This window comes from Anomaloglossus baeobatrachus, chromosome 1 (genome assembly GCF_048569485.1).
Source record: "Anomaloglossus baeobatrachus isolate aAnoBae1 chromosome 1, aAnoBae1.hap1, whole genome shotgun sequence".
NCBI lineage: Eukaryota > Metazoa > Chordata > Amphibia > Anura > Aromobatidae > Anomaloglossus > Anomaloglossus baeobatrachus.
Genome location: NC_134353.1, coordinates 119086390 through 119100779, shown reverse-complemented (window position 1 = coordinate 119100779; position 14390 = coordinate 119086390). Strand labels below are relative to the sequence as shown.

General features: G+C 42.8%; 1 protein-coding gene across 5 annotated transcripts in view; it reads left to right on the top strand.

Annotated features, from left to right (window-relative positions):
• Positions 1-14390, top strand: part of ATP8A1 (ATPase phospholipid transporting 8A1) — a 324895-nt gene that overhangs the window by 161490 nt on the left and 149015 nt on the right. For 2 of the 5 annotated variants that reach the window (XM_075347004.1, XM_075347003.1), the window contains exons 12-16: positions 1610-1775; positions 3727-3854; positions 6357-6434; positions 6520-6608; positions 10690-10734. In XM_075347004.1, the coding sequence (XP_075203119.1) occupies positions 1610-1775; positions 3727-3854; positions 6357-6434; positions 6520-6608; positions 10690-10734 (506 nt within the window). The remainder of the gene's footprint in view (positions 1-1609; positions 1776-3726; positions 3855-6356; positions 6435-6519; positions 6609-10689; positions 10735-14390) is intronic. The other 3 variants (XM_075347007.1, XM_075347006.1, XM_075347005.1) reach the window with 2 other exon arrangements.

Here is a 14390-nt window from a genome sequence, read left to right as displayed (position 1 = left end):
GGTATCTCCGGATGTTGTGAGTGTGTGAGCGCGTATGTGCGATATCGTCAGTGTGTGTGTGCGTGTATGCGATCGGATGTGTGCGTGTATGCGATCGGATGTGTGCGTATGTTCTGATGTGTGAATGTATGCGATCGGATCTGTGAGTGTCGGCAGAAGGAAGAGGAGCACGGCGTGCAGCACAGCTGCTGGGACCGCCCACCGGAGGGCACAGGGAGAAGTGGGGTGTGAGTGTATGCGATCAGATGTGTGCGTGTTTACTGTCTGATGTGTGACTGTGGAGCACGATGGGGAGTGCGCAGCATGGGGAATGGAGCACGATGGGGAGTGCGCAGCATGGGGGATGGAGCACGATGGGGAGTGCGCAGCATGGGGGATGGAGCACAATGGGGAGTGCGCAGCATGGGGGATGGAGCACGATGGGAGTGCGCAGCATGGAGGATGGAGCACAATGGGGAGTGCGCAGCATGGGGGATGGAGCACGATGGGGAGTGCGCAGCATGGGGGATGGAGCACAATGGGGAGTGCACAGCATGGGGGATGGAGCACGATGGGAGTGCGCAGCCTGGGGGATGGAGTACGATGGGGGGTGCGCAGCATGGGGGATGGAGCACGATGGGGGGTGCGCAGCATGGGGGATGGAGCACGATGGGGGGTGCGCAGCATGGGGGATGGAGCACGATGGGGGGTGTGCAGCATGGGGGATGGAGCACGATGGGGGTGCACAGCATAGGGGATGGAGCACGATGGGGGGTGCACAGCATGGGGGATGGAGCACGATGGGGGGTGCGCAGCATGGGGGATGGAGCACGATGGGGGTGCACACCTCCACCCAAAACACACACACAGCGCCACACGCACACCGCACAACACACCACACACACACTGGGAACCACAAACACCGCCCTACACAGACAGCCACACACAGACAACGCCGCACACACAACACCCAACACACAAACACCGCAGCATACATAAATATACGCACATACCGCGCAACACACACACTGCACAAAACATACCTCCCCCAAAACACACACACGCACTCTGCACCCACACAAACCGTGCAACACACACAGCACCACACACACAGAACGCTGCAGACACACAACGCTCTACATACAACGCAACACACACAGTGCGACACACAAACAACACCGCTCTCACACACCCCAACACCCAGACAACAGCCAGAACATTTACAGCGCCCTACACAAACACTGGCAACTACACACAACAACATCTATATATATAACAAAAAACATACATTAACTACACAAGAAATTCTAGAATACCCGATGCGTTAGAATCGGGCCACCTTCTAGTATATATGTATATTGTATTTAATAAACGTCTTGATACATGTTTACATTGGGCATTTAATCGTTCCTTTCTTTTGTTGTACTACGTGTTTTTCACGATTTTGCCCCAGATTGTGTCCATACATGCCGTCATATACGACGACAACTCTTACAGATATCTTTTAAATAAGATTTAGTTACATGAGTTGATATAATAATGCATGTTGCTGTTGCTCTACTGCAATTTTTTACCTATGTTTCGTTTAAAGCGACGTAGTTGAATATCCTTTTATTTTACACTGATGTAGAATTCAACCCGACCTCCCTTGAAGTTGTCCAATGTGGAGCGTATAACCAACATCCAGATCCTGCTCCTATTTGGGACCCTCATCACTATCTCCCTCGTTTGCTCCATCGGGTCTTCCATCTGGAACTACAAACATGAACAGAAAGACTGGTATCTCAATCTGAATTGTAAGAGAAAAATGTTTCTTGAAATAACTGTAGATAAAAATCTGCTAAAACGAGTAACCATGCAGACTGTAGAGGCCAGATCTGGGGCGTAGTGTGTTCCCACTGCTCAGGCACGTGCGAGCGCGGTAGCCCTGTATAAGGCTGATAATGGGAACGCTTTTCCCCACATTGGCCTGTGTAAAGCAATCAGTCAATGAGTGACCAAAATGCACCTTTAGACTTTGTGTTCTCAGTGCGTTTTTGGTGCTGATTTGTCACAAATCTGTATATCTATCTTTGTACTATCAAAGTTAAAGAGCATTCTGTAGTGCTGTGCGCAGGTTGCTTATTTTTTCCTTGCAGATTTGGTGCAGGAAATAATCAGCATATCAATTGTTGGTGCATTTTTCCTGCGTTTTATAGCCCTCCCATTCATTGACTTCAATAAGAAAAAAAACTCACTGAAAACACATGCATTTTTTGGTGCATTTTTTTGCCAGAAGGGGCAGATTTGATGTAGAAAATTTCTGCACCAAATCTGCAACGTGCGCACATAGCCTTAAGGGTGCTTTACACGCTGCGACATTAATAGCTATAGCACCCGCCCCCGTCGTTGGTGCGACATTTGGTGATCTCTGCCGTAGCGAATATTATCGCTACGGCAGCGTCACACGCACTTACCTGTTCAGCGACGTCGCTGTTCTTCCAAACAATCCCTCCTTCAAGGGGGAGGTGCATTCGGCGTCACAGCGACGTCACTAAGCGGCCGCCCAATAGCAGAGGAGGGGCGGAGATGAGCGGCCGGAATATCCCGCCCACCTCCTTCCTTCCTCATTGCCGGTGGACGCAGGTAAGGAGATGTTCGTCGTTCCTGCGGTGTCACACATAGCGGTGTGGTGCCGCAGGAACGACGAACAACCAGCGGCATGCACCACCAATGATATTATGAAAAGGAGCGATGTGTCAACGATCAACGATTTTTGATATTTTTGCGATCGTTGATTGTTGCTCCTTGGTGTCACACGCTGCGATGTCGCTAACGACGCTGGATGTGCGTCACTAACGACGTGACCCCGACGATATATCGTTAGCGATGTTGCAGCATGTAAAGCACCCTTATCTCTGATGATCTATCCCCATGTAGCATGTGTATTGTCAGCAGCACAGCCCTGCTTTATACAGGCTGATGTGCTGCTGCCAACAATATATGGGTACTAAACTTTATATTAATAGTGTGAATGAACCTTTAACTTTTTACAAGACAATTGATAATTGTTAAATCAGGGTTTCTTCTGGGTCGAACCCTGCCTATGTAAATGCACTTTAAGGCTGTGCCCATCTAACAGTTGTATCCACCAGTATAATCTGTAAGCTCCCCATGTACATCGTTTCCATATGCAGGCGGCTATGTGGCTGCGTGTAGGCAGTAAGAGGATGACTTGTCTGTCCGTAGCCCACATCAGTCATCTTCACTGAAAAAGCTCTTTGACATTGAGATGAGATGCCTTATACAGGGTCCTGGGTGGGTTATCATTGAATTTCCTTGGCACATAAGGGTTCTGGGAGGCAGCAGGAGCCCCCTGCCAGAAGACCTTGTAGGTGAAACTTCGGAACTAGGGTTGGCAGCCTTAAGACTAGCTGAGGCAGGGTGAGCAAAAATGCTCATTTGTCGGTTGCAGAGATTTTTAAAGGGAACCGGTCATCAGGTTTTCCCTATGTAAAGTATGGCTAGCATCTTCCAGCCCTCTGTTACAGCCTCCTAGAATCCTGTATATCTGTGTCCAAGCCGCTCTGCATAATGCAAAAAATGTGGGCTGTGGACTCTTAGAAGAGACCATCCAGGGTGTTCAGGATGGGGAAGAGTTAACGTTAGCGGCAGGCGCGTGTGTGTACTGTTTGGTAGATTGCTTTGTTGGAGGCGCTTGTCTGGAAACAATTGTAACCTATCCCTTTATCTATGATCACTGAACAGATGGTGGAGCCAACAACTTTGGACTGAATTTTTTAACGTTTATCATTCTCTTCAACAACCTCATACCCATCAGTCTGCTGGTGACTCTGGAAGTGGTGAAATTTATACAAGCTTATTTCATTAACTGGGTGAGTCACTCTACAGGAGCGATTTAGTGTCTCATTATACACTGATTTCTTACATATGTCGTCCTCATCCGCAATACGCTTCCTAATAATGTAAATTTATGATATACAGAACTCGCACTATGCCGATCCTGACATGTTCTCTATATTACTTTTCCTGGTTGATATAAGATTATACAGGGATTTTTGTGCACAATACAGTGTATATATACCGTAATTCATATAATCGAATATATAAAGCTGCGTGTGTGTGTGTGTGTGTGTGTGTGTGTGTGTATGTCCACTAAAGGAATCCGCACCATCGCATTTACAATGACAAAATTTTGCACAGACACCCCATGTGACTCAGAGAAACCTCATCAACTATGTTTTGATGGGAAAATTTAACCCTGCGCCTTACAGTTATTCTCCAAAAAAAAACTGCCTCCATTAAAGTCAATGGAGCTGCGAGCTATTAGGTTATTAATAAGAGCTGTGATTGGTTGCTATAGGGACAAAATAAATTGTTAGTATAAGACGCTTATGCGTGAGGTAATAAGATGTCGATGGGGAGACAACTAGAAACACAGACTGAGTAAAGAGACAGACACAGTTACTATCCTGGGCAACACCCGGGTACTACAGCTAGTGTATGTATGTATGTATGTCTGTATGTATATACATTTACTGTATATATGTAGATATGTGTATGTGTGTATATATGCGTGTGTGTGTGTATATATATATATATATATATATATATATGTATGTATGTATGTATGTATGTATGTATATATATATATATATATATATATATATATATATATATATATATATATATATATATATATGTATGTATATGTATATATGTATATATGTATATATATATGTATATATGTATATAGATATATATAGATAGATAATATACAGTATATAAAAATATTTAAAAAAATATATATTTTTTTTTTTAGTCAAGTTGCAATACTTGCACATTCCGGGGGTTGTCCAGGCGTAGGAATTTAATGACCTGAATCTGATTTGAAGGATAGATTATCAGTAACAAATCAGCGGGGGTCCGACATGCAATGCCCCCACCAATCCCCTGTTTTTGCAGCAGCCGAATGTAACCATTTTGATTGGAGCTGCTAAGCGCAGCTACCACAGCACAGCTCCTGTTGTTTTATATAGAAACTGTACTGGAAAAGCCACGGAAGCAAAAAAAAAAAATAAAAAAATAGCTTATCAGTGACCCCCCACTAATCTGCAAATATCCAGTAGATTGTTTATCAAATAACTATGCCCCCACAACCCCTTTAACTTACTATATCAAAGAAGTCTCCACTTTAGCCTGATTGTGTCTCATAAACTAGACAGTTCTCACATTAAGATGGTCTTAAAGGGAATCTGTCAGCATGTTTCCCTGAGAGTCTGATTCCATGGATGTGCCACTTACTGGGCTATGTTTTGCTGTTTCAATAAAATCAGGATATTATCAATGCAGGACTAGAGGTCTTGTGTTATGTAGTCCAGTCACACCCCCACCACTGATTTAACAGGTTTCTGTCAATATACAGTGTACACAGAAAGCTGTCAATCAGTGGTGTGGGCGGGGTTATACACTGCTCAGCAGTCAGAGAACTGCTCCATCTGCAGCTGTGATTTTTAACACAACTGATGCACCCAGTAAACTAAGTGACACATCGTTGGAGTAGTCTTTGTCCCCTACATCATGCTGCCTTCAAATGGGCTATCAGAAACCTGGGGACAGATTTCATTTAATTAGATCTTGTTTTTAACAAATGTAATTAACATATTTATGGGCAGATATCCATGAAGATTTATTCATAGTACAACTGGCCATAAGGCAGCGTGTGGAAATGATTTCTGAAAGTCTTCATTGCTTAGGTCCAATTCACGTGTCCATGTTTTTCGTGGCTAGATTAGATACCATTTTAGTCTTAAAAAAAATTTCCCGGACAATCAACTTTGGAAAAATTTAAGACATTTTTTTTTTCAACTGAATTATGGATTAGATTTACCCAAGTAAAAGGCTCTGTGTAAAAAAAAAAAAAAGAAAAAACCCCACAAACTATAAAAAAAAAAAAAGCTCAGATGCCATTTGCGTGTCCTCCTTGTTCTATGCATTTTTTTGCTTTCTATCTTGAAATTTTGTTTTCCTAAATATGAGAAAAATGGATGCCACGTTGATGTTAAAAAAACGAAGACATGAATCAAGAATGGATGACGATCGAATCCATCACACTGATAAACGTAGATTGTAATTTTCTTGTCCGGTGCTGCAGCTCCGCTCCCCTGGAGTGAATGGAGATGAGCTCCAATAACCACATGTGGTCATAGCTGTTTTGTTTTTGAAAGAAAGCCGCCATGTTTATTTTTTTTATACCTCATACACCCCTTTAATGTCCTTTTGTTTTACGTCCATTCATCCCTCCAATGAATGAATACATTAGGTTATTTAGTTAATTTCATGTTCATGTCATCAATGTGTCCTATTCTTCCCCGTAGGATATGGACATGCACTATGAAGCAACCGATACCTCCGCCATGGCCAGAACATCAAACCTCAATGAAGAACTGGGGCAGGTACGGACGTTCTGACAGGATCTTTGTATAATTGTTGTTTTTTTCCAGACTTTGACATGATATAGCCTTTTTTTTTCTTTTATAGGTAAAATATATATTTTCAGACAAGACTGGGACTTTGACCTGCAATGACATGCAATTCAAAAAGTGTAGCATTGCAGGAATTGCCTACGGGTAAGTAGAGAGCATTGTATACTGTTACTGTGACTTGTTAAAGGGGTTGTCCACTACTTTGATAACCTTTTCTTACTCTCCATTTTTACCCCATTAATGTAAAAAGCTTGTACTTACATCCTGTGCCGAAACGGTTCCCGCGGTGTCTGCATTCACTCATTGTCCACGATCTCAGGACGTTTAAGTGTGAGGGTAGGCCTGGGCTATAGGCCGTTTGTCCAGATATAAAAGATCTGTGTATGTAAATAATCAAAGTATAGATGTTGTTGCATAATTATCTGTGTGTCTGAAGAAGCTTCATAATATGATTCTAAGATGTGTATTCTGCAAAGTGTTACAAAGATAAGGTCGCCAAAAGGAACAATAAACAAAGAGGTATTCATAACTTACTGAGATAATTCATAATTAGTTGGTTCACACCATGTGAAATGTGAGATGTGGGATGTTGACTCTTTGTTCTTGCTCGAAGTCGAATATTGCATTGTATAATTACAAGATTCTTTAATACACGGGTCAGAAGCTGGCTTCTGCTCAAGCAGTGAACATGTTTCATTGTCTGATTCATCTATACCTGCGCGGATCAATTTGAAATCCGTCTCTGTGACCCTGAAAAACCCCATTTGCGGGTTTCCCTAAATTCCCAACCTTGATATAAGTAATTAACGGGGAGTGACTGGCCAAACACAGCTCTCATTCCTATTGATTACTTCTCTGTCTGACGGTGGGGCCAATGAAGTTGGCAGTGATTTGGTGCTGGTTTTGTTGGATGTAGCACCCTCACGTGACCACCAGGAGAGTGAATGCCGACACCGCTGGAACTGCGCTGCCACAGGAGGGGAGTACAAGTGTTCTTATTTTAATGAGGGTAAACCTGGGCTGCCCAAGTAGTGGACAACCCTTTTAAGGAATGTTCACTAATCCACCACAAAGTCCACCTCTGGAAGAAATTAGCCACATTAAGGAGATGCTGGGGTTGGGAAAAGCAGCGGTTTGCCATAAACCTGCAGAGTTATTTTTTCCACAGTGTATTAAATAGAATTTGTCCAATCCTCTTCACTTGCATTGTACTTTACTACAGATTTTGGGGACAGAATCTGCATCAGAAATCTGCAGAATCGCTTACCTTTAAGCCTAAGATTACATGCCATTTTCCGTGGAAAGGAAACATGAAAACATGATTGTTACATACAGTAGCAGTTACCGTCTATTAAAAAGTTGCACAAAGTTACATTCTGTAGTCTCCATTTCTTCCTTCACTTTCTGACCCTCTTATATGGAGTTTGCAGCCTCCTAGTTTCTGACATTTCTCATGTGGCCATGTCCCTCCTGATAATACATGCGGAGTGTGAGCTCTGTGTGTCTGGCATGCTGCTGCCTTCACTAGCTCTCGTGTATCAGCACAGCTTTATCCTGCTTTGGCCCTTTACAGACCACACTTGTGATCTCTGCTTCACGTGCATGGTGAAAAAGTCTTCAGGTGTACAGGCCAAGTGCAGCCATTACTGATTTCTCCGCAGTGGCCAACTGCCTGGCTTTCCAAAACTTCCCAAGACAAAATTACTTTCTGGGATTTTTTGGGAGTGGGACCCATAAGAATTACTCTATCACCCCAGCAGCCTCTTTACAAAAGGGGTGTCTTTCATGAACTCATTTTGACTTGATGCACACTTCCAAAATGTAAAGCACAAGCTTTGTGCCAGCATTGAGTCAGAAAGCAATGCTGAAGGCTATCTGCTAGGAAGTCTGCAGATTTGTGATTGCAGCTCTGAATTACATCCTGCGTCTCATTGAAGCACTGTATTTATCAAATTACCAAACTCCAAATGAAGCTCAGATATACAAATGTACTGATGAACTAATGAGAACTTAAGCCCGCTTTACACGCTGCAATGTATCTTACGATGTGTCGGTGGGGTCACGTCGGAAGTGACGCACATCCAGCATCGTAAGGTACATTGCAGTGTGTAACAGCTACGTGCGATTGCGATTGAACGGTAAAACGTTCATCGCACGCACATTGTTCATTTCTATAGAATTGAACGTGAGGTTGTTCAATGTTCCCGGGGTAGCACACATCGCAGTGTGTGACACCCCGGGAACGATAAACAGATCTTACCTGCGTCCTGCGGCTCCCTATATTATGCTATCACAGATTAGGACCTCCCACTGGATGCGATCACAGATTAGGACCTCACACTGGATGCTATCACAGATTCGGACCTCCCACTGGATGCGATCACAGATTAGGACCTCCCATTGGATGCTATCACAGATTAGGACCTCCCACTGGATGCTATCACAGATTAGGACCTCCCACTGGATGCTATCACAGATTCTGACCTCCCACTGGATGCTATCACAGATTAGGACCTCCCACTGGATGCTATCACAGATTAGGACCTCCCACTGGATGCTATCACAGATTAGGACCTCCCACTGGACGCTATCACAGATTAGGACCTCCCACTGGACGCTATCACAGATTAGGACCTCCAACTGGACGCTATCAGATTAGGACTTCCCACTGAACTCTTACATATAGAAATACCTCGGATTTAACTAAATAAAATACTATTTATACTGAATCTTTTCCCACAAACCTTTATATCACTTTACTCAGATCCTTCTTGTCTGTAATAAGCTGCCCATAAATTGCACAACATTCCCACAATGAGAAGTTCCCTTAAATGGTGGCTTTTGTGGTAATACATGAGATAGCGAGATCCTGAGATGAGAGCAGTTAGGAGGATTGTACTGTCAAATTTGCTTCGGAAACCGTAGCACAGCAATACCACAAATATTAATAGCTCAATATACTGTATATACTTTAGTCCTGTACGTGGGTTTTCTGATTGGTAACCATCTACTGTTTAAGTCTTTCCAATATTTGTCACTTTGTCCCTTTGAACATTATCATGTGAACTGTAATCCTCTCCTATGAGCTGTTGGATCATGTTTTATGCTCAGGCCTTAATGATCTGCATCCATGAAATAGAACAGTGGAGTGTTATATATGGCTTATATAGATGAGTGATTGGTGCAACAATGAAACAATATGGACCAAGACCTCATTCAGACTTCCGTTTTGGCATACAAGTAAAAGAAGGATCGCTCCCCATCAATGCACTGGAACAAGTTTTCATCCATTCTGGTCCAAGTGCTGTTTTTGGCATTTTTCCCTCATGTTCAAAATAATACATTTCAAAATATCTCGTATGAAATAATCAGTAAAAACTGATATCCATAAGATGACCCATAATGGCATTCAGGTGCTGTCTATCTTCTTTTTTTTTTCCTTCATGGGCCTATTAGATCAAACTAGCAAGATCTGTGACTCAGATTAAAAATCGTTAAAAAAATCCCTCAGATGGGAGTAGCCCATATGATGGAACGTATAGAAAATGTATGGGGAAAAAAACGGATGTCTGAACGAGGCCTTAGGGTACCGTCACACTTAGCGACGCTCCAGCGATCCCACCAGCGATCTGACCTGGCAGGGATCACTGGAGCGCCGCTACATGGTCGCTGGTGAGCTGCCAATCAGGCAGATCTCCACAGAGATCAGCCACCAGCAACCCGTGTAACGACGCTGTGCTTGGTAACCATGGTACACATCGGGTTACTAAGCAAAGTGCTTTGCTTATAGTTACCCGATGTGTACCTTGGCTACGTGAGCAGGGAGCCAGCTTCTAGAAGCTGTTGACGCTGGTAAGCAAGGTAAATATCGGGTAACCAAGCAAAGCGCTTTGCTTGGTTACCCGATTATGTACCTTGCTTACCAGCGTCCGCAGAAGCCGGCTCCCTGCACATTCAGATCGTTGCTCTCTCGCTGTCACACACAGCGATCTGTGCTTCACAGCGGGAGAGCAACGACCAAAAAATGGTCCAGGACATTCAGCAACGACCAGCGACCTCACAGCAGGGGCCAAGTTGTTGCTGGATGTCACACACAGTAACATCGCTAGCAAGATCGCTGTTACGTCACAAAAACCGTGACTCTTAGGCTTTTTCTGTGTAATGCTGCTCGGTGAGTTTAATACCCAAGGACTCTGCTTTTCCTCTTTCCCTCCCTCTTGTGCAGTCACTGTCCAGACCCCGAGGACAATAGGTATTGTGAGGATGACTGGTAAGCGGGGAAGGCCTCCCCTCTTGCATGCCGTACATTGTGCTTGTTCTCAGCATGCTCCATTAGAGAAGTGGTGTAACTGGGGTATACACGTATTTTCTCCTAGATACAACGCTGATGCGTCCGTATAGTTGTAGTTACCAGGAAGGAGTGTTATGTGTAAGTCTATACAGGAATCACCTAGACAGCAATAATACTATAAGCGCGGTTTGAAAAATTCATGTGGAATTATTTGTTTGAGGTTTCTTAAAAAACAAGATCTCCTGAGCTCACTGCGCAAATTAAAAGTGATTTTGTAACATCTGTCCCTTGTGGGGCTCTTCAGTGTAATTATCCCTGAGCCGTCTGAAAGGACTCTCCGGTGTACGAGTCCAATCTGTTTCGTTACCGCCTCTTCGCTCCTCACTGCACGGTTACATAAAATATGCATATATAGAATACATTACATGAAATTGGTGGTATGTTGTGTAAGATCTACTTGTACTCTTAAAGTTTAGGAGATTTAAAGGGAACCTGTTACCAGATTTGATGACAATAAGCTGCAGCCACCACCAGTGGGCTCTTATATACAGTATTCTAACATGCTGTATATAAGAGCCCAGGCCGCTGTGTAGAACATAAAAAACACTTTATAATCACCTAGAAGGTCGCTCCAGTGGAAACTGGTCAAATGGGCGTCTTCGTTCTCCGGGTGCGGTTGCACCTCTTTCGGCCATCTTGGTCCTCCTTCTTTTGAATCCGGGGTGCATGATGCGTCCTCCGTTATACACACTTGCCGACACTGAGGTAGTGCGCCTGCGCAGGACCTCAATACCGGCCTATGTGCATAACGTAGAACACGTCATGCATGCCGGTTTCAGAAGGAGGAGGACCAAGATGGCCGAAAGAGGAGGCGCCGGTCCCAGAGAATGGAGACACCCATTCGACCAGTCTGCACTGGAGCGACCTAGGTCAGTAGTATAAAGTGTTTACGTTCTACACATGTTAGAATGCGGTATATAAGAGCCCAGTGGTGGTGGCCGCAGCTTATAGGCCCCAAATCTGGTGACAGATTTCCTTTAATGCATTTTTTTTTTCTATTTAAAATGAGGCATTCATTTTTACTTTGATTCTGGCTCATTTCCAGCCAGGTGGTTTTGAATGTTCATTAGGTGTCAATTTCTCATATCAATTCTTAAGGGGTTATTCCTATTTTCATAGATGGTTATATCATATAGTGCTTATAAATAGAAGCAATTTTGCAATTTATATTATAGAAAGTTTGCTGTATCAGTTATCAAAATCTTGCATCCTATTGTTAAAAATTGCATTGTTTACACTCCTGTATATGCACTATGGTACATGCAGTTCTCAGCATAAAGGAGTACACATTGGTGAGAAAATATTTAGCCTCCTTACAGAATCAACATTTTATATAGGATACCATATTACAAAATACTTCCACAAATAAAGGCCTTTGATTGAAACCCAGATTTGTTTTTTGCACGCCCTTTAAATATGTGATCACACGAAAGTGAACACACATACAGAACAGACCAAAAGTTTGGACACTCCTCATTCAAAGAGTTTTCTTTATTTTCATGACTCTGAAAATTGTAGATTCACATTGAAGGCATCAAAACTATGAATTGACACATGTGGAATGAAATACTTAACAAAAAAGTGTGAAACAACTGAAAATATGTCTTATATTCTCGGTTCTTCAAAGTAGCCACCTTTTGCTTTGATTACTACTTTGCACGCTCTTGGCATTCTCTTGATGAGTTTCAAGAGGTAGTCACCGGAAATGGTGTTCCAACAGTCGTGAAGGATTTCCCAGAGATGCTTAGCACTTGTTGGCCCTTTTGCCTTCACTCTGCGGTCCAGCTCACCCCAAACCATCTCGATTGGGTTCAGGTCTGGTGACTGTGGAGGCCAGGTCATCTGGCGTAGCACCCCATCACTCTCCTTCTTAGTCAAATAACCCTTACACAGCCTGGAGGTGTGTTTGGGGTCATTTTCCTGTTGAAAAATAAATGATGGTCCAACTAAACGCAAATCGGATGTAATAGCATGCCACTGCAAGATGCTGTGGTAGCCATGCTGGTTCAGTATGCCTTCAATTTTGAATAAATCCCCAACAGTGTCACCAGCAAACCGCCACACCACCTCCTCCATGCTTCACGGTGAGAACCAGGCATGTAGAGTCCATCCATTCACCTTTTCTGCGTCGCACAAAGACTCTGTGGCTAGATCCAAAGATCTCAAATTTGAACTCATCAGACCAAAGCACAGATTTCCACTGGTCTAATTTCCATTCCTTGTGTTCTTTAGCCCAAACAAGTCTGCTTGTTGCCTGTCCTTAGCAGTGGTTTCCTAGCAGCTATTTTACCATGAAGGCCTGCTGCACAAAGTCTCCTCTTAACAGTTGTTCTAGAGATGTGTCTGCTGCTAGAACTCTTTGTGGCATTGACCTGGTCTCTAATCTGAACTGCTGTTAACCTGCGATTTCTGAGGCTGGTGACTCGGATGAACTTATCCTCCGCAGCAGAGGTAACTCTTGGACTTCCTTTCCTGGGGCGGTCTTCATGTTTGCCAGTTTCTTTGTAGTGTTTGATGGTTTTTGTCACTGCACTTGGGGACGCTTTCAAAGTTTTCCCAATTTTTCGGACTGACTGACCTTTATTTCTTAAAGGAATGATGGCCACTCATTTTTCTTTACTTAGCTGCTTTTTTTCTTGCCATAATACAAATTCTAACAGTCTATTCAGTAGGACTATCAGCTGTGCACCCACCAGACTTCTGCACAACACAACTGATGGTCCCAACCCCATTTATAAGGCAAGAAATTCCACTTATTAAACCTGACAGGGCACACCTGTGAAGTGAAGACCATTTCCGGTGACTACCTCTTGAAGCTCATCAAGAGAATGCCAAGAATGTGCAAAGCAGTAATCAAAGCAAAAGGTGGCTACTTTGAAGAACCTAGAATATGACATATTTTCAGTTGTTTCACACTTTTTTGTTAAGTATTTCATTCCACATGTGTTAATTCATAGTTTTGATGCCTTCAATGTGAATCTACAGTTTTCAGAGTCATGAAAATAAAGAAAACTCTTTGAATGAGGTGTGTCCAAACTTTTGGTCTGTACTGTATATGTGTTCACTTTCGTGTGATCACATATTTAAAGAGCGTGAAAAAAAAACCAAATCTGGTTTGCAATCAAAGGCCTTTATTTGTGGAAGTATTTTGTAATATGGTATCCTATATAAAATGTTGATTCTGTAAGGAGGCTAAATGTTTTATCACCAATGTGTTCTCCTGTACTCCTTTAAAGAAAACTCTTTGAATGAGAAGGTGTGTCCAAACATTTAGCTTGTACTGTATAGATATATAGATATACGGTATATATATCTATATAGATAGAGAGATATATATATATATATATATATATATATATATATATATATATATAATATGAGACAAAAAAGACCAGTCGCACACTGTAAAAAAAACAAAATAAATTCTACCTTATAACATAAATGGAGGTATTTGGAATATTATAATGGCCATTGTAATACTAGCCCAGTGCCCCTTCACGGCACCCTCCTATCATATATATAATATATATATAATATATATATAATATATACATACACACACATATATAGGAGAG